This window comes from Bubalus kerabau, chromosome 3 (genome assembly GCF_029407905.1).
Source record: "Bubalus kerabau isolate K-KA32 ecotype Philippines breed swamp buffalo chromosome 3, PCC_UOA_SB_1v2, whole genome shotgun sequence".
Lineage (NCBI taxonomy): Eukaryota > Metazoa > Chordata > Mammalia > Artiodactyla > Bovidae > Bubalus > Bubalus kerabau.
Window position 1 is genome coordinate 109,085,045 of NC_073626.1, and position 19,203 is coordinate 109,104,247.

General features: G+C 35.9%; 1 protein-coding gene across 1 annotated transcript in view; it reads left to right on the forward strand.

The window, feature by feature from the left end:
• Positions 1–19,203, forward strand: part of LRP1B (LDL receptor related protein 1B) — a 1,835,261-nt gene that overhangs the window by 370,093 nt on the left and 1,445,965 nt on the right. Inside the window, exon 3 of the mRNA XM_055574440.1 lies at positions 4,912–5,049. Within this exon, the coding sequence (XP_055430415.1) occupies positions 4,912–5,049 (138 nt within the window). The remainder of the gene's footprint in view (positions 1–4,911; positions 5,050–19,203) is intronic.

Sequence of the window (19,203 nt, forward strand, 5' to 3'; positions counted from 1 at the left end):
TTCTGAACAGATTAGATGTTTATGTTTGAAAATAATTTGAATATTTAAGAACATGCAGATGAATTGTACTATCTTGCTTAATACTAGAAGGCTTATTTGTGAAATGAGGTTCAGTTAAAAAAATGAAAGTTATTTCAGCTAGTTGGGTAAAGCTTATAAAAATTTAAGATATGGATACTATTTTTCTGTGCTGTATATTTTAAATCCTACTCATAATAGGGTTTTTCTGTCTTATATTTAATTACTGTATTTTAAATTCTGCTATATTGCTCTGGTTACCTAAAATTAGATTTGAGGGACTGGGAATGTTTTCTAAATGTGAATTACTGACAAGTGAAGTGATTCTCTCACCAGGACTCCCATCCTTGTTAAAATTTTAAGAGTCTGTACTATTTTGAAATTTCTCATGTGCTGCCCTGTTATCACAGCACCTCTCTCTTATCCCCCCACAATCTTCATAATTAGTAATTAAAGAGATAATTCTGGGTATATTTGATAGCCGCTGACCCTCCTCTTTGCTATGTCCAGATTATAATTGCTGGTTGTGAAAAGTTCTGAGTGCCCAAAAGTCCTCATGAGATGAATTATTTAATGTAACATTGACATATTCTGGGAAGTCCATACAGCTTCCATACTGCTTCTTGTCACACAGGTATACAGGGAGAAGTAGTGATCAGGGTGAGTTTTCTAATTTTAGGATGGACTAAAGGAGCCTCAGGGGATACACACAGCATTACGTCTTAAATGTTCATTGGGAATCAAGATAGATTATTCCCCAAAGCACCTACACCGTATACCCATGTTGCCTGGTTTCAGTTGAGAATTTGAGGCAAGCATTGCTATTTTTCAAACTGCCCCATCTCTACCACGTTTTCAAGAAAGACAGCAACAACATTCTGGCTTTAGAAGTTTTCCAACTGAAGTATACCAGAGCTGGTCAAAGAGGTTTAAGATATTGATTTCCTCAATTTTGAGGGTAATCGTCAAGGTCTGGGGCAACCTCTATAATTATTCTGTGAATAGTTTCTGCTCTTTACTTCAGTGTAATTTGCAAATTTTCTTTGTCTTAATATCTTTTGTTATGAAAAATTGGGGAGAATTGATGAAAGTGCAGTCCATCTTTGGAGAAGGCAATGGCACCCCACTCCAGTACTCTTGCCTGGAAAAATCCTATGGACGGAGGAGCCTGGTAGGCTGCAGTCCATGGGGTCGCGAAGAGTTGGATATGACTGAGCGACTTCACTTTCACGTTTCACTTTCATGCACTGGAGAAGGAAATGGCAACCCACTCCAGTGTTCTTGCCTGGAGAATCCCAGGGACGGGGGAGCCTGGTGGGCTACCGTCTATGGGGTCACACAGAGTCGGACATGACTGAAGTGACTTAGCAGCAGCAGCAGCAGTAGCAGCAGTCCATCTTGCAGCTGTCTTACCAGTTACTGAGCATGGATGGGAACCAAGACAAGAGCATATCAAAGACGAGGAAAGTAATTATAATCCGTCAATGAAGAAACCAATTAACTCTTTCATTTTTCTAAACAAATTTCTCTTTTGTCGTTACGTTATTGGTAGGAAGAATTTAATAGTTCTATATATTCCTTTTGAGAAATCCAGATATTTTTCTTATTTTCTCAAAATTTGTAAATAGCTGAGCCTTTTATCTTGATACCAGATATGCATTTCACTTCTTCTGTCATGTTCATTAGTTATCTGACAATCTTAAAATTGAAAACTCACATGTATTTGAGTCAACAAACGTGTTGCTTTTAGAAAAATCTGGCTATTTTAGAGCTACTTAGTAATTTTTGGTTTATAAAGTGTTCTTTGGTAGGGTTATTTTTGAAATTTTTACAGATATCTAAATATAACTGTCCCAAAAACTACTTTGACATTTATGCAAGGATGCATTTTTTCAAATTTTAAGAATCAACTTATTAATTTAAAAAAAAGGAAGCTTTCTTGTGACTACTGGTCATAGCTTTTCAAAATTTTATTAGTTTATAAATTATAAAAATGATTTATATTTAAAATTTTAAAATATAAAAATTTTATATTTAAAATTTATATTTAAAATTAAAAATGCATTTATATTAATCTTCAAATATAAGATTCAGTAGGTAGAAACCCTCAGTGAAAAGAGTTTCACTTGCTTTAGTTCCTGTAATTTGGATTTAAATATGTATATATTTTTTTAATTTGTGTGTATACATGTATACATATGTATGGAGAAGTATATTTTTAAAATATTGATACTCAAGTTACAGAGACATGTTTCAGTAAAATGAGTTGTATATTTGTATTTGACAGAACTAATACCCTTGTATAGTGGTAATTGTATAATATACATGAAGAATACAGGGAATCCATTAGTAGTAACATTTAAGCTAGTGAAACTAGAACAGAAAAGTTTGTTTACATCTGCCAAACACAAATGGTTGAAAGCTGTTTTAGCATCAAACAAAAATCACATATACCTAGAATACATATTTGATAAGGCATTTCAAAAAACATATATTACTTTTGGCAACTCCAGCTTTCTTTTTTCCAGCTTTCTTTTTTTTTGCTTACATAATATGTTTAGTTTCTTTTTTCTTAGTTTTCTAGTGCTAGTATATAACTGTCTTCTGCAATTCTTATAATTTTTACACATCCTAGAAGATGTTAGATTGGCCTTTTCATTATTGTCATTATTCTGCCTCACTAAATAAAGTCTCTTGATGAAAGTGAAAGAGGAGAGTGAAAAAGTTGGCTTAAAGCTCAACACTCAGAAAACGAAGATCATGGCTTCTCGTCCCAGCACTTCATGGGAAATAGATGGGGAAATACGGGAAACAGTGTCAGACTTTATTTTGGGGGGCTCCAAAATCACTGCAGATGATGATTGCAGCCATGAAATTAAAAGACGCTTACTCCTTAGAAGGAAAGTTATGACCAACCTAGATAGCATATTGAAAAGCACAGACATTGCTTTGCCAACAAAGGTTTGTCTAGTCAAGGCTATGGTTTTTCCTGTGGTCATGTTTGGATGTGAGAGTTGGACTGTGAAGAAGACTGAACGCCGAAGAATTGATGCTTTTGAACTGTGGTGTTGGAGAAGACTCTTGAGAGTCCCTTGGACTGCAAGGAGATCCAACCAGTCCATCCTAAAGGACACCAGTCATGGGTATTCATTGGAAGGACTGATGCTGAGGCTGAAACTCCAGTACTTTGGCCACCTCATGCGAAGAGTTGACTCATTGCAAAAGACTCTGTTGCTGGGAGGGATTGGGGGCAGGAAGAGAAGGGGACGACAGAGGACCAGATGGCTGGATGGCATCACCAACCCGATGGACATGAGTTTGAGTGAACTCCAGGAGTTGGTGATGGACAGGGAGGCCTGGCATGCTGCGATTCAAGGGGCCGCAAAGAGTTGGGTATGACTGAGTGACTGAACTGAACTGAAATTAAGTAAAACATATTTTTGAGCTGTTTTTTTTTTTTTTTTTTTTTCTTTAGGGCCTTGAAATAGAAAAGAAAGTTATAAGATGTGTTTACTAAAAGGCAACTCACCTTCTTAGAACATTATTAACTACATTAATATCAATCACTTATTTAGTGCTTACCAGGAAAAATACTAAGAACTTTTGATATACTACTTGTAACAACCTGGTAAAACACAAAGTATAACTTACCCAAGTTACTCAACTAATAGAACCAGAAACTGGACTCAAGAATCTGGCTCTAGATTCTCCTCTACAAGAATCTCGACTACATTGCATTTATTTACGTGATTAACACATATGGAATTCCTCCTCTGGGCCTATATCCCATAGTGCTTAGTGCTTTGCCATGAGTGACTATTGATCCTTGCAACCCAGGTAGACTCAGCTGGCAGTTCCATTTACAGATGAGAAAACTAATGTTAAATTGATTAAATAATGTCCCATAGATATTGACAAAACTGATTATAAATCAGAAGTGTGTCTTGAGTGAAAAATCTGGGTTATTGCAATAATCAGTGTCAGATTAATACATGACTATAGTCCTATGGTGTGACTGCACTTTGGGTTTGAGAGAGCTTGGCAAAATTAAAAATCATTATGGGAAATTTGGAGGATGCCTATAAAACAAGTATAAATAGGAATTTAGCAACCTGAAATTGGATATAACAATATATAGTGTGAATGTTTGATAAAGACTTGTAATTGAAGAGCTTGAAGAAAAATCTTGATGTTCTGAGTTAAGTATATCTTTAAAAATGCAAGGGATGACTATATAAAGTGCAGTTACCACCAGTAGGTAAACTCAATGAATGCACCCTGCTCATCTGCTCTTTAGAAAATTCTTTTGCTTGATAGTTACTCAGTTTTAAGACTTTTTTTAAAAACAAAAGACTCCACATAGAAGTATAAAGCTAGCTGTTCTCCATACTTATAAAGATTAAAAGTATAAAATAAATCTAAGGTGGACACAGTTCATTTAAATTCCACTGAAACCTTTTTGTTTATGTTACCTGATATAATTCTAAAAAGAGCCCTGCCAAGAAGTTGCCATTATATAAATTTCACATTTGAGGTATTTTACATGGTTTAAGTATCTTTCCCACTTATCTAAGGATAAGAGATAGAACAATAAGTCAAATCAACCCTTAGATTTTCAATTCATGCCTATTTATGGGTTGAAAGAATAATTGTGTTTTTAATGCATTATTTGACAAAAATGCACCTTTTATTTCCTATGCAGCTTTTAAAATTTAATTTTTTAAATACATAAGCTAATTTTGATGTGTCTGATAATCAGTACTGGTCTCTGGTAGGATTTTTCATTGTTTTGTTTTATAAATTTATGCTAACAATTTATTGTGCTTGATAGTTTTGGAGTTGAAAAACTTAAGCTAACCCAAATCACGGTGTTCCTTCCTACAATTTTTCCAGGTCCTGAGGAGGTAGAAACCAAGTGCCCCTGGAATCACATTGCTTGCCTTGGTGCCAACAAATGTATTCATTTATCCCAACTGTGCAATGGCGTCCTGGACTGTTTAGATGGATATGATGAAGGAGTACACTGCCGTGGTGAGTCCATTTGCAGAAAAATGCAACTGAAATACTGAATTTTTCATAGTTTTATTGAAAGTTCAAAGAGAACCTATAACCTGTCTTGTCTTTCAACCCCAGCTTTATCAGTTATTGAGAAAGCATGAGTTTTATTGCCAGAGACATTCAATATGCATTTCAAAGCTGTGACTATTGTGCTTTATTGAAAAATGCTATCAGAAGTAAAAACACATACACACACACACACACACACAAATTTAGACTTTGAAGTTGGGCTCTTAAACAATCATGTGTTTCCTAACAAGGAGTGCTTTTGGGCAAAGGACAAATGAGAAGTCTTTGTCACAGGAGATTGATACCATACATAAAAACATGTTCCCTCTGAACTGTTACTTATACTAAGATTATTTGAAGTAAAACCCCTGCAACCAAATATTTTAATAGAATGTATCATGAAAAATGTCCCCTTTATATTATTTCCATGAAGTTATACTATTAACTTTCTATAATTTTCCTTCTTTTTACAAATCTACATTCTTCAGTGGTCAAGGGTTTACCTATATACTCATGATGGGTGTAACTAGATCTTAAAACTTATAAAAAGTTAATTGGTTTGGGAAGCAGGGATAAAATGTTAAACAAAGAAACAGGGAAAAGTTGAGGATTAAGGTATGGATCCTGATGTGGAAACAGAATCAAGCTATCAGTCAAGTGAATCTGTCTTCAACTTGAAATAGAGAAAGAACCCACTGGATCAGAAGTCTCTAACTCATACTCTAGCTCGTTGAATGTGACAATATGATGACCGAAACTCAGAGCACCCGTCCTTCATGTTGGAGTCAGTAAAACTACAAGGAGTAGAAAGAAGTGTAGAAAACTGGAGATGCATATCTGGTATCTGGACAGACTCACTAAATTGATGCCATTTTGGAAAGGTCCTTGGTCACCAAAAGTTCCAGTTTTTCAGGAGGAGCTCCACTTATTTATGTGCATAAAGTGTTCAAACTTAGCTACTGCTTTTTAAACATTGCATGGTGAGCAATGAACAGGCTTAACACAACTTGTCTGGAGACCTGACAGAACTTACTGGCTGCCATTTTCCCACATTTGGACTGAAATAACCTGGACTCAAAACCAGAGATGGAGAGATACATTAGAAAAAGAGTAAATCTTAGTTTAGAAAGGTAATTCAAAATAGAAAGGATGTCAAGAAAGCGTAGATCAAGTATGTTGCGAGGTCTTTTCCTTCTTTCTAATGTAACGTCCAATTACTCTGGCTTTGTGGACAAATTCAGACTGAGAAGTTAAAGGTGTTTCTTCTTTGGTAGTATTTCCTTCCTTAGCCTTGAACTCTAGCAGGGTCACATAAGAAGCCAGTGGATTCTTAGTTTCAGTTATAAACATAAGTATAATAATAAGAAGAAATTTTCCTTTTATTTAAAGACTGTGACAGGTTTTCCTTTTTATGATTGTATAGTTTTAAAGATAATGTTAATAGAAGGTAAATTAGTGAATTACAAGGAAATAGAAGTTAGAATTTAATTTTCTTTTCAGAAATAAACTGTATTTTCTAGAACCTAATTCTGTCCTCCTTAGTTTTAATTCAAGTTTTTTATTACATTTAAAACAAAATTCCAGATAGACATGTGTGACTAAGCTTCTTTAAAGACTGAAAATCGTCACATTGCCAAATACTTCCTCAGAGGTGATTATGCAAATTTGAATATCTTTTAAACATATTTCAATTACATGGATCATATGAAAATATAAATGAGTTCTCTAGTAAAATCTAGAGTTGTGATTTAATGAAGACAGGGATGTGTGTGTGTGTATATATATATATATGTGTATATATATATATATATATATGTTAATAGTAAAACAAGGGATCAAATAAAAACAAAATATCAGTACAAAAATAAAATGGCATTAAATATATGTTGATTCTTGGAAAAAGTACCATATAATTCAGATTGAAATTTAGGGGATATAGTTGCTTACACTTCTATCTTTTCCTGTTCTAATTCAAGTTTCCAGCTGTTTCAAGTTTCACATCTTTATCACAAGTGGCAATATTTTATTTTTTTTATTTTTAATTTGCCAGTAGGGCACTGATTGTACCACTTTGGCCTTTTTAATATTTCTAAATTTAACCAAATAAAATATTCTAAAATACCTAAATAATGCATGACCTATGGTGGACTTAGAAATAAGGGAAAGTATATTTGGATCTCTACCTGTTATTTACCTTAGTAGAGGGATTTTCTTCTATTTCTGTGGGCTTGCACAATGATATAGAATGGCAGGATCAAGATGACTGAGTGATACTGTGATTCCAGAGTCTGTGGTTTAACAAAATATTTCTGCCTCGAGAAAAGAAAATTAGGAACATGTTTGTCTGCTTGTTCAGGTAAAGTGCCCTGGACTCTATCATCAGATAGAAGGAACACCAGCTTTATCATATGTATGTGGTTTGTGTTTAGAAAAGACGTTTGATGGTAGGCAAAAATATATCATGAGAATTGAGTGTATTTTCCCACCTTCAGCCTTCCTCCTGATTTTGAGTCACACTCAATGAAGAGATGTTTTCTCAAGGGTTAATTAGGGACCTAATTAACATCAAGTCTCTAAGGACTTTTTTACTTACTAGAGACATAAAGAAATATATTAATTCAAACACTGCATTAATTTTTAGAAATGCTTTCCTTTGTAGAAAAATTCTGTCTAAATCACTTCTATCTCCATTGCTTTCTTTTTGTTGCATTCTGAGCACATATTTTGGAGAAGAAAATGGCAACCCAATCCAGTACTCTTGCCTGGAGAATCCCATGGACGGAGGAGCCTGGTGGGCTGCAGTCCATGGGGTCAAAGAGTCTGACATGACTGAGTGACTTCACTTTCACTTTTCACTCTCATGCATTGGAGAAGGAAATGGCAACCCACTCCAGTGTTCTTTCCTGGAGAATCCCAGGGACAGGGGAGCCTGGTGGGCTGCTGTCTATGGGGTACACAGGGTCGGACATGACTGAAGCAACTTAGCAGCAGCAGCAGCAGCAGCAGCAGCAGCAGCAGCAGAGCACATACTCTAAATAATTACAAAGCCTAATATATGATTCAAAGATGGATATGTTTCCTTTTCCTCATAAAAGATCCTGAGTACACTTGTAATATATTTGTGACCCTTGTGAAAATTAATAAGGAGAAAAGTTTAACAATTTGGAGGTGATAGCTTGGTCTTGGGAATGCTTTTGTATCAACTGAATTGTTTTCTGAATGGTTTCCTAGAAAAATCAATTTCTTCTTGGTAAGGATAATGAAAAGATATCTATTATTAATGATTTTCTATAACACTGATGTTTTAATTCCCATAATTTAGCTTCATTTAAAGAAAGAAAAATGGACTTTTGTATATGGGTGTAGCTGTACATAGGAATGTGCTTATAAAAATTTTACAATAGGAAAGTTCAAAATCACCACGTTGTATTAAAAAAAAAATTCACGTCTTCCTACATAGTATTAATATGGGTAGTAATATCACTATCTAAATTGCATGAACAATGAAAACACATTATATACATACAGTATGATGCCTCTCAACACAGGATGTTGTTGCTTAGTTGCCAAATAATTTGTGGCCCCAAGTCTCTGCAACCCTTTGGTCTGTGGCCCACTAGATTCCTCCATCCATGGGATCTCCCAGGCAAGAATACTGGAGTGGATTGCCCTTTCTTTCTCCAGGGGATATTCCTGACCAAGGGATCAAACCCACATTACTGCATTGGCAAGTTTATTCTTTACCCCTGAGCCACCAAGGAAGCCCTGGTGGGAAATACAGGATATTTCCACAAAATTCCTCACAATCATATAAAGAAGTGAACAAATTCAACTAACAGAGACCAAATGAACTGAGATGTATCAAAACACTTTTAATATTTGCCATCCTTAAGGTAATTCCTTTTGTTAATATTTTAAGAAGCTGTGAGGAAGAGAAACCCTCTTTTTATTCACAATCCTGGTTACATTACGTTTGCAGTGCAAAATGGTCATTTATTTAGATGCTCATGGGACTGACAGTCTCTGTGGCCCTATCTGCTCTTACTCTATTAAAAGAATCTGAGAACTCTTCCGGTTACTATGAAAAGGAAGTCTATCTTCTGTGGCCCTAGAAAAAGTGATTGTGGTTGCTTTCCAGTAAACATTTCAATTTCCTTTTAAATTCAAGGGGATAAAGTATGTAAAGAGTCTATTAAAACTAATTAGGGAATGAAACTCTGACATCTGAAAAGCTCCCTACCCAGACACACAAGTATGCATACATAGACACATGTACTGTTCTTTTCTGATCTTTCTATACTAAACCTGTTCCTACATGATTCTCAGTGTATAATATATTCATTTAGTGTGTTTGATCAGGAATCAAAAGAAGAATAAGATTCTCTTAAGTATTATCTAACTCCTTGAAATAATGCATATGAAGAAATTTTAAAATTCCATTTAATTATTTTACTTGCCAATTGGAATAGAAATTTCCTTATATATGCAATTACATTTTTCTCTATCCACAATCTAACCTATATGTATTTATTTTCATGTATTTAATTTAGATACCAACTCATATATAAAATTTTATTTATTTTTCTTTCATATTGATCTTCATAAAACTAGATTCTTATGAGAAGATGCCAAAAAATCCTGAATGTGATTTACAAACTAGAGGCTTTCTCAAAATGGACCAGGATAAATGCCAAACCTTATTATCTATAATGATTCACCATAGGAAAATTAGTCACCCTTAAAACTTCTTGTGTGAATCTCATATATTCTAAATATTCCAAAAAGAAATTAATCTAGCCCAATTAATTAAAATTAATATATTTGACAATATTAAATTTAATAATAATAAAATAATTAGGAATTAATTCTTAATGCAAATTCATGACTCTGTTCTCTCATTTTTCCAGAAAGGAAACATTTTATCTCGTTATGACACATTAGTCATTACAGCACTGACTTCCAAGCAGCACAAGGATAGCTTGTAGCTCCCAAAAGGGGTTTCCCTGGTAGCTCAGTAGTAAAGAATCTACCTGCCAAAGGAGGAGACGCGAGTGTGATCTCTGGGTTGGGAAGATCCCCTGGAGAAGAAATGGCAACCTGCTCCAGTATCCTTGCCTAGAAATCCCATGGACAGAGGAACTTGGTGGACTACAGTCAATGGGTTGCAAACAGTCAGACATGACTTAGTCAATAGCAAAAAAATAACTAAAAAGAAAGGAAGGAAAGAATGAATTTAGTGAATTTGATAAAGAAAACACATGCATTTGGTACATTTTGTTGTTTTTACTTTCATTTTATTGTATGAATGAATCTTCTTCAATTTCCATTTTAAAAGTGGCTGTTGAAAAGTATTGCTAGTCTCTTTCTAAATTAAAATGAGTTCACCATGCTACATACAGAATGGAATTTCAGCATGCAGAATCCAATAACAGAGGTATGGAGAAGAGTGGAAATTGCAAGCAGTGTTATGCAAAGTGTATCTGTCAGCAGCATAAAGCTTGACACGTGTGGAGGGAAACTTCACAGTGTGTACTCAGTCACCTAAAACATCGGTTGAGCTAGAAAACAAGCAAACTGGAATTAGCCAGAAGGACCTGGGTTTGTGTGCTCAGACCACTTTTGATTACTAAAGCTCCTACAACTTAAGAGTGAAAGTTGCTCAGTCCTGTCCGACTCTTCGCGACCCCATGGACTATATAATCCATAGAATTCTCTAGGCCAGAATACTGGAGTGGGTAGCCTTTCCCTTCTCCAGGGGAACTTCCCAACCCAGGGATGGAACACAGGTCTCCCGCATTACAGGCAGATTCTTTACCAGACAAGGCACAAGGGAAGCCTACAACTTAAGAGTAGATCCTGCTATATTCTTTTCTTTGTATTGGCTTGTGTTAAGGTAATCAGATAGTCTCAAATCTATCTTAAGTGTAAGCATTTCCTCCAAAGAGCTTAGCTTAATTAATTAAGTTAGTTCAGTGAAAGGCTATGATCCTTAACATTGGTTGGTTTCAGGGCCAAATGAATGCTTCTTTGAAGCAAAGGAACAGTTCTTAGAAAGAATAGATCTTCTACAACTGTATTATTCCTCTGCAAGACTATTGTATATATTAACGACATCTATATGAAATTAGGATAGTATACTTTGTACAGACTATTCTAACTATATATATATATAGATGTGTGTATACATATGTATATACACACAAATACATAGGTACACATATATATGTAGACATATGTGTACATATAGGTACATATATATACACATAAGTATATATATTTATTTTTCAGAGTTTTAGTTTTTAAAATTCTGCTTAATTAGAAAGACACTTTTCAACACTGATTTATCAGATATAATTATAAACTAATCCTGCTAAGGAAAATTGGATTTCAACTTTCAGCTGTTTGAATATGTTGACTTCTAGAGATAGTTAACTAGCTAACTAGATACCTGTGGCAGAAAATGATTAAGTCATTTGGTTCAGCATAATCTAATATTGTTTTTTGGAAATTAATCCTTTTGTAGTGGACTGACATGTTTGATTAATGTTAGTATTATTTTTGTAAAATAGAAAAAAATAGTGCATAGACCTAATAGCTTAAAATGATCTAACATTGAAGGATCTAGCTTAAAACAAAGATATTCTTTATTAAAATATCATCTCAAATTCTGTATCTATCTCTCTTCTTCAAATAGTTTCAAACTAACAAACTATTTCCATATTTTTTGACCAAATCTTTTCTGTGGTGATAATCCTGGTGCATTACGGACCTTCAGTTGGTGTTAAATTGTACTCTAGTTCCAGGTAATTTTATTCTATTGAAGTAGATGCAAGTCAAACATGGATCCACAGCTCACACCCAATAAAGTATTTATTTTGTTTGCTTAGTATCTATAGAAGAAATGGCAGTTGCTTGACAGACAGCTTTACTCCTTGGTTCAAAGAACTCCTATTATACCTGTGTCTCAAACATAACAGCCTCTTAGATTGAAGGCCTCATGAAACCATAGAAAGTCAAAGAATCAGGTTTCCCACACCCAGTAATCTCTCCCCCACAGAAGAGAGTTGTTAAGAGTCCCCACCAATTTTGGAATTGTTAATTTATATGAATATTCATGCACACTGGGACTCATCATTTATCTGGATCTTTCCCTCACCATCTTTTTCCTGATATGATAGAAAACAAAGAATAGTCTGTAAGAAAACAATAAAGGGTATGAGGTCAAAATGGGTAGTATTCTAAATGTACCAGTAGAAACACAGTACGCTTTCCCTATATTCAATTCATGTATTAACTTCAGTAAATGTTGATTGAGCATTGACAGTATTCCAGATGCTTACCGAAACCCTAGGGATATAGAAATTCCTATTTTCTGCCTTCATGGAATTCACATATCTGAATGGAGGAAGGTAAAAATGGCTGAGGAAAAATAAAATGAGGAACATCTAATTCAGCTTTGGAGGATGCAGGAAAATTTCCCAAGAGAGTTGATCTGCATCTCACTCTAGGAGTTGAGTAGGCAAATGAGGGAAGGAAGAACATTTCAAAAGTCAGGAACTATATGGACAGAGACACAAGTAAGACATCATTGCACACTCAAGACAGTTCTATGCTATTTGCTAAGTTTGAAGCATAGAGTCATGAGTGGCGAGAGATGAACTGAAAGCTGAAGAGTCCAGACCTGGAGTGGTTATGTTTGAATAAGTATATGGTGATAGTTGTTGTTTAGTTGCCAAGTCTTGTCTGACTCTTTTGTGATTCCATGGACTATAGCCTACCAGGCTTCTCTGTACATGGGGTTTACCAGACAAGAATACTGCAGTGGGTTGCCATTTCCTTCTCCAGGGTATCTTTTTGAAAAAGGGATCGAACTGGCATCTCCTGAATTGGCAGGTAGATTCTGTACCTCTGTGCCACCAGGGAAGCCCAGGGATGTTGTATGACCCACTTAAAATGCATTGCATAAAACTGAAAAGAGAAAGACTATGAAAAATGACACTAGGATATATTCTCAATGATATTATAAGGATGTTATATAATGCTGTTTTACAATTAAACATAGGAAGACTAGCTTGTTGCATATATGTATTAATAGCTATCTAACTTATTCTTCAAAGGTTAAAATCCATTTTTATAATCATGAAATTTTGAGCTATGCAGCCATCTATCCATTCACATTGATCAGTTTCTAAAACAAGGTGTGTTAAGTGTTATTCTTTAATGTGTCATTTTGATGAATTTCATATAAGGCAAAGTCAAAATAGATGACATGGGGAGCCATATTAAGTGAATTATTTTTAGACAAGAGCTAGTTACTGGGAAACTGTACTCAACTACATTAAGCAATTGAAATCCCATCTTTAGCAAGCTACCAAAAGACTACCTTAGTTGATGCCTAAGTTTTTCCTCTTGTATCTTAACTTTGGGAAATATATACCTGTTTCAGTATTATTCAAAAGTATTAATTACAACAAACTGTCACTCAGTTCTCTACTCAGCCTCAAATGTAAGGTCCAATCCCCTATGATTCATTATTTGGTTTTTGACATAAGCAGCTTGATATTTGAAAAAGTAAGGAATTAATGCAGGTAGCTAAAGTTGAATGGCATCCTCAGGAGTCACACAGTTTGAGAGTAGTTTAAATACTGTGACCTTGAGTTTTCATTTGCAGTTTTGACTAGTGGGCCTTAACACATCAACTCAGAGAGATGCATGAAATTGTCATGCTTCAGCGTCCCTTTCTGACCTGCTCTTTAAGCAGCAAGATGGCTTGTAGAAAATCTACTGAAAACCATTATGAACTAAGTATTTGTTCCCAGTCAGTTTTATTAATTGATTGAACAGGAAAAAAAAAAAAATGTGCTGAGTGAACAACAAGGGGAAAAACTATGTAACAAGTTTGCAGGATTGAATGTTTCAATTTTACTCTTAGCTCTATCTTGAGAAAATTTGTGCTTTCATTTGATGAGGAATGTGGAAAGGAAATGCAGAAGTTCATTTTAACTCTTTAAAGTAGTTTTGCAATATTACAAATCGAAGCTTTTCTTTTTAAAAAACTCTTTAAGAATTTGACTTTCATAGTGGAATTTGGAAGGAAAAAGAAGAAACTTTTCAAAGTCATTCAGTGGAAAAAGATTACATTTTGAAGTAAAAATCAACACTGTGCCATTCCGTGAGAAGTAACTAATAAACAGATTTGAGATGTGTTAAATTCAATCTGAAATTTTAAGAAATCTTACAGAATTCTATAGAAAGAGATTTTCACATTTTACAGCCAATATTTTCAATTCTGAATTTCTAATCTGTTCAAAATTACAGAACAAACTATTTCAGCTGCCTTTTCTTTGATCCATTGTTATCACTTACATTGAAAACTATTCCATGGAATTATATAGGTATATGACAACTGAATATCTCACTTTTAAAACAACATTCAGAGAAACAAAATAGCCATGAGAATTGTGACTTCAGAACTCCCCATAATCAACCCATAATCAAGTGTAACTATTATTTATATTTTACTCATGTGAATATATAGAGAAATATGCATTTGTATTTTAAGTTTCTCCAGACTTTTCTGCATCTATTTGTATATTTAAGTTGTGACACAATAAACTCAGTAAACATTAATCTTTGTGGGGGAAAAACACCACCCTGTTTTATTTGCACTAATGGAGAATTTGCATTCTAGCTTCCCAATCGGTTTTTGATTAAGAGAAAGCATGGGATTTGAAGTTTTATTTCAAATGAGACCTCTCCATGACACAAGGGATTGTACACCAGGGCAGGCAACCCGCTGTGGTTGTAGAACCCGTAATATGCCAACCAAAATTAGATCACTCTGATCACAGGGCTTCTTCTGAATTAGGTCAGTGTGACCAGAGCCAAGCTTGAGTGTTAGATCCAAGGAGAATGGGAAGGACAAGCCCCAAAGTGCACTTTCAGTTCCATTAGCTGAAACCTGTGATGTGTTCTCATTCACACTATAGGTGCAAAACCAAGAGTGCCAAGAAAAAAATCTATACAGTTCAATAAACAGCTTCAAGATTTATCCCATATTCTCAGAACAGAAGCACGGAGAACCTAAATAGTCTAATTTTTAGTTAGCCACATTAAATATTACTTAAGATAGCTCTAAGAAATTTGGAGAGATATATTAGTATGTATAAAATGCTCTTAAATCTAAGTAGTTTCTATACAATATGTAAATATTATACACAAATTATATATCAATTATATATAAATTTATTACCTGTAACTACACATAGAAATATTAATATAAGCATGTGAATATATATTCTATTAGATTTCCCTGGCCTGTGTCTATTGGACATCTAGTTGAATATCTTTATACATTCCACCTATGTTGTGGTCCACTTATTCCTGTTTGTTAAAACCAATGTAATACAATGCTTTTACTAGTCATATACTTACTTTGAGTGCTGTGAAAAAAAGGGAAAGTTGCTCAGTTGTGTCTGACACTTTGTGACCCCATGAACTGTGTAGTCCATGGAATTCTCCTGGCCAGAATACTGGAGTGGGTAGCCATTCCCTTCTCCAGGGGATCTTCCCAACCCAGGTATTGAACCCAGGCCTCCTGCATTCTAGGCAGATTCTTTACCAGCTGAGCCACCAGGGAAGCGCAAGAATACTGGAGTGGGTAGCCTATCCCTTCTCCAGCGGATCTTCTCAACCCAGAAGACAAACCGGGGTCTTCTGTATTGCAGGAGTGGATTCTTTACCAACTGAGCTACCAGGGAATCCTGGCAAATTGAGTTCTGTGTCCTACTCCCAAATAACATCCATTTCCTTTCTTATAAATCGGATTTGGATTCTACTCATTTAAACTAATTAAGCATAATGAAAAGAATCTGCCTGTAATGCATGAGACCCCGGGTTGACTCCTGGGTCAGGAATATCCTCTGGAGAAGGGACAGGCTACCCACTCCAGTATTCTTGGGCTTCCCTGGTGGCTCAGCTGGTAAAGAATCCTCCTTCAGTACAGGAGACCTGGGTTTGATCCCTGGGTTGGGAAGATCCCCTGGAGAAGGGAACGGCTACCCACCCCAGTATTCTGGCCAGGACAATTTGGGCAGGACAGAGCAACTTTCACTTTCAAGTATATTTGTGATCAGAGCCTAGGAATCTGTTCTAACACAGTATAACTTACCTTTTCAGGGTAATTTTTCAGTGAACATATGTCTTAGTTTAATTCATCTTTTTTGCCCCCCCTACATATGTGTCTTATACCCCTAAGAGACTGCAAGCAACTAAACAAACTTATGGTGGTACAGTGGTAAAGAATCTGCTTTCCAACATGAGAGATGAGACGAAAGAGACATGAGTTCAGTCCTTGGGTGGGGAAGATCCCCTGGAGTAGGAAATGGCAACCCTCTCCAGTATTCTTGCCTAGACAATTCCATGGACAGAGGAGCCTTGTGGGCTACAGTCCATGGAGTCACAAAGAGTTTGACATGACTGAGCAACTCAACACACCCACAAACTTACATTTAACTTCTATCTAAATCATTTCCTATCAAGGACACAATCAACTGGGCAGAGAAGACAAACACAGGAAACAGAATGATGAAGTGCAGAATTGCATGGGGCTGTGCAGAATAACCGGAGAAGGCGATGGCACCCCACTCCAGTACTCTTGCCTGGAAAATCCCATGGACGGAGGGGCCTGGTGGGCTGCAGTCCATGGGGTCACTAGGAGTCGGACATGACTGAGCGACTTCACTTTATTTTTTCACTTTCATTTATTGGAGAAGGAAATGGCAAACCACTCCAGTGTTCTTGTCTGGAGAATCCCAGGGACAGGGGAGCCTGGTGGGCTGCCGTCTATGGGGTCGCACAGAGTCAGACAAGACTGGAGAGACTTAGCAGCAGCAGTAGCAGTGCAGAATAACTCACAATGTGTACTTCACTGTATGCCGGGAATATTGACCTCAGTGTGCTCTTTGTCAAGAAGGTTCACTTCTGCATTCTACCTAAAGTAATTTGCTCTTTTCAGTTTTGTTTCTTATTTACTAGAAATATCTGCAAAATGCAAAAGGGATGCAAAGTTCTCCTCAGTGATTATAACTACAAATTGAGAAGCTGCAATAACTTTTTCTCAGTGTGAAACAGAAATGTTAGATAATAGGGTCGAAAGGGACTTTCAGAGGTCATCCGGTCCATCCATTTGCCTTTAGGCTGATTTGAACCCAAACTTGTGTAGACTGATTGCTATCTTCCCAATTTTGACAGCCTCCGGGAGAGAAATCCTAACCACCATTTTTAGTAACACAATCAGTGCTTAGAAGTTTGCACTCTGAGCAAATGCTTAGATATTATATTGTAAAATTCCCTACGCCCTCTCAGTTTTTAGCTTTACCTCTCCATTAGATTTAGATTTTGTATTCCTGTGGCTTAATCGTGTTTTTCTTATGCTTCTCCACATATCCTTAAATTTTCAAAATCTCTAAAGTTAGAAACTATCCGTCCCCCAAAACCAAGTGTGTGTCTTGACTAGTGTAATTGACTGACTTAGCTCCCGACTCCTATGATTCTCTTTTCATTTTCCATTCTTTTTACATATTTGTATACTTAGTGTTGCCTTGCTCACTCCTGTTGTGTCAGTTAGGAATTGAATTTGGCTGTGACAAACAGATCTTTAAAAAGTCTGGTAGAGAAAGGTGGTGATTCATTTTCTCTTGTAAAAAATGTCCAGTGATGTAGATGATCCATAGCAGGTAAGGTGAGTTCAGGGCATGCCTGATCTGTACCCCAGACTCCTGCCTTTCCCTTCTGCCATCGTGTCATTTGCCTACAATCCTCAAGGTAGGCCAGGAGTCATAGATGATTGCCGCAGCTCCAAGTGTCACATCTATAGTCTAGGCAGAGGAAGAATAAGATATCTCTATCAAGCCAGTCAACCACCTTCTTTAGGAACTTTACAGAAGCTTAATCTGTGAATTTGTATCTCTGTGCCATTGGCCAGAATTTTAGCACACAACCAACTTCAACTGCACCAAAGATTGAAAGATGTAGTTTTTCCACTGTGCAAACATTGCTTCAGTGAACTTAGATTTGAACGAAGCGGATAATGGATATTTGGTAGCAACTAAAAGTTTTTGCTATACATGATTTAATAGAACAATCAGAAAATTGATTACTCACCGAATAAGTGTTTCAGTTGTCAGCTGAGAAATTTTTCACAGCCTGAAAGTTGAGAGTTATGTTTTATTCTGTGGCAGCATCTCAAGTAACCCTGAGAGAACTGTTCTAAGAAGATGGGGAGGGGGGACAAAAGTTTTGAAACAAAGGGCAGACACTAAGAACAAAGATTATTGTTAAAGAAAACCCAAAATCTCAAATTAAGGAATTTAGTACATTTCTATTTAAGAGAAGATGCAAGAGTCTGGGCTCACTGAAATCATGCCTTTTGATATACACTCTACCTACCTAGGGCCAGTATCCTATATTTTCCCATCCTGAGTTTCCTCAGGGCTCATTGTAAGGAGTGGCTACAGTTTGATGACTGCTAGATGGCAGGTATTCTTTTCCTTTCTGAATTCCCTCAGGGCTCACCAGCTCACGTTGGCTTCCATCTATGATGATGGTGGCATTCTTTCTTTACTAATATGGAGGCAATATTCCATATATCCATTTATTATTTCACTTATCACAGTTGTATTGTGTTTGATAAACCTACAAGAAGGTTCTAAAGGACAGAGAGCAGGACCTCAGCTGGTGCTATGGCTTTGAAAACCAGGAAACTGAGAGGTTTATACATATTAAACAAGACTTTTATTCCAGATACAATATTGTATAAATTAAGAAAATTATTCACTATACCTGGGAACTATAGGAGAAGGGTCAGGATGTACTGTAATACAGAGTTCCAAATATCTGGACTGAATGTTCATAAGGAATAGTTCCTGAGGAGTCAGTAAGGAATGGCTGCAGCCTGAGAAAGACGCCAGATATGGGAGAAAGGTTTATAGAGGAAAGGTACTCTCTCCTTCCCATTCTCTCAATATTTTTTCCTTTTTTATACATTTTTTTCTCTTCCCTTTATACTGTCCCTGCATCTTAAACTTTTTTAGCTTTTACATTTTTATTCCTTCAAGT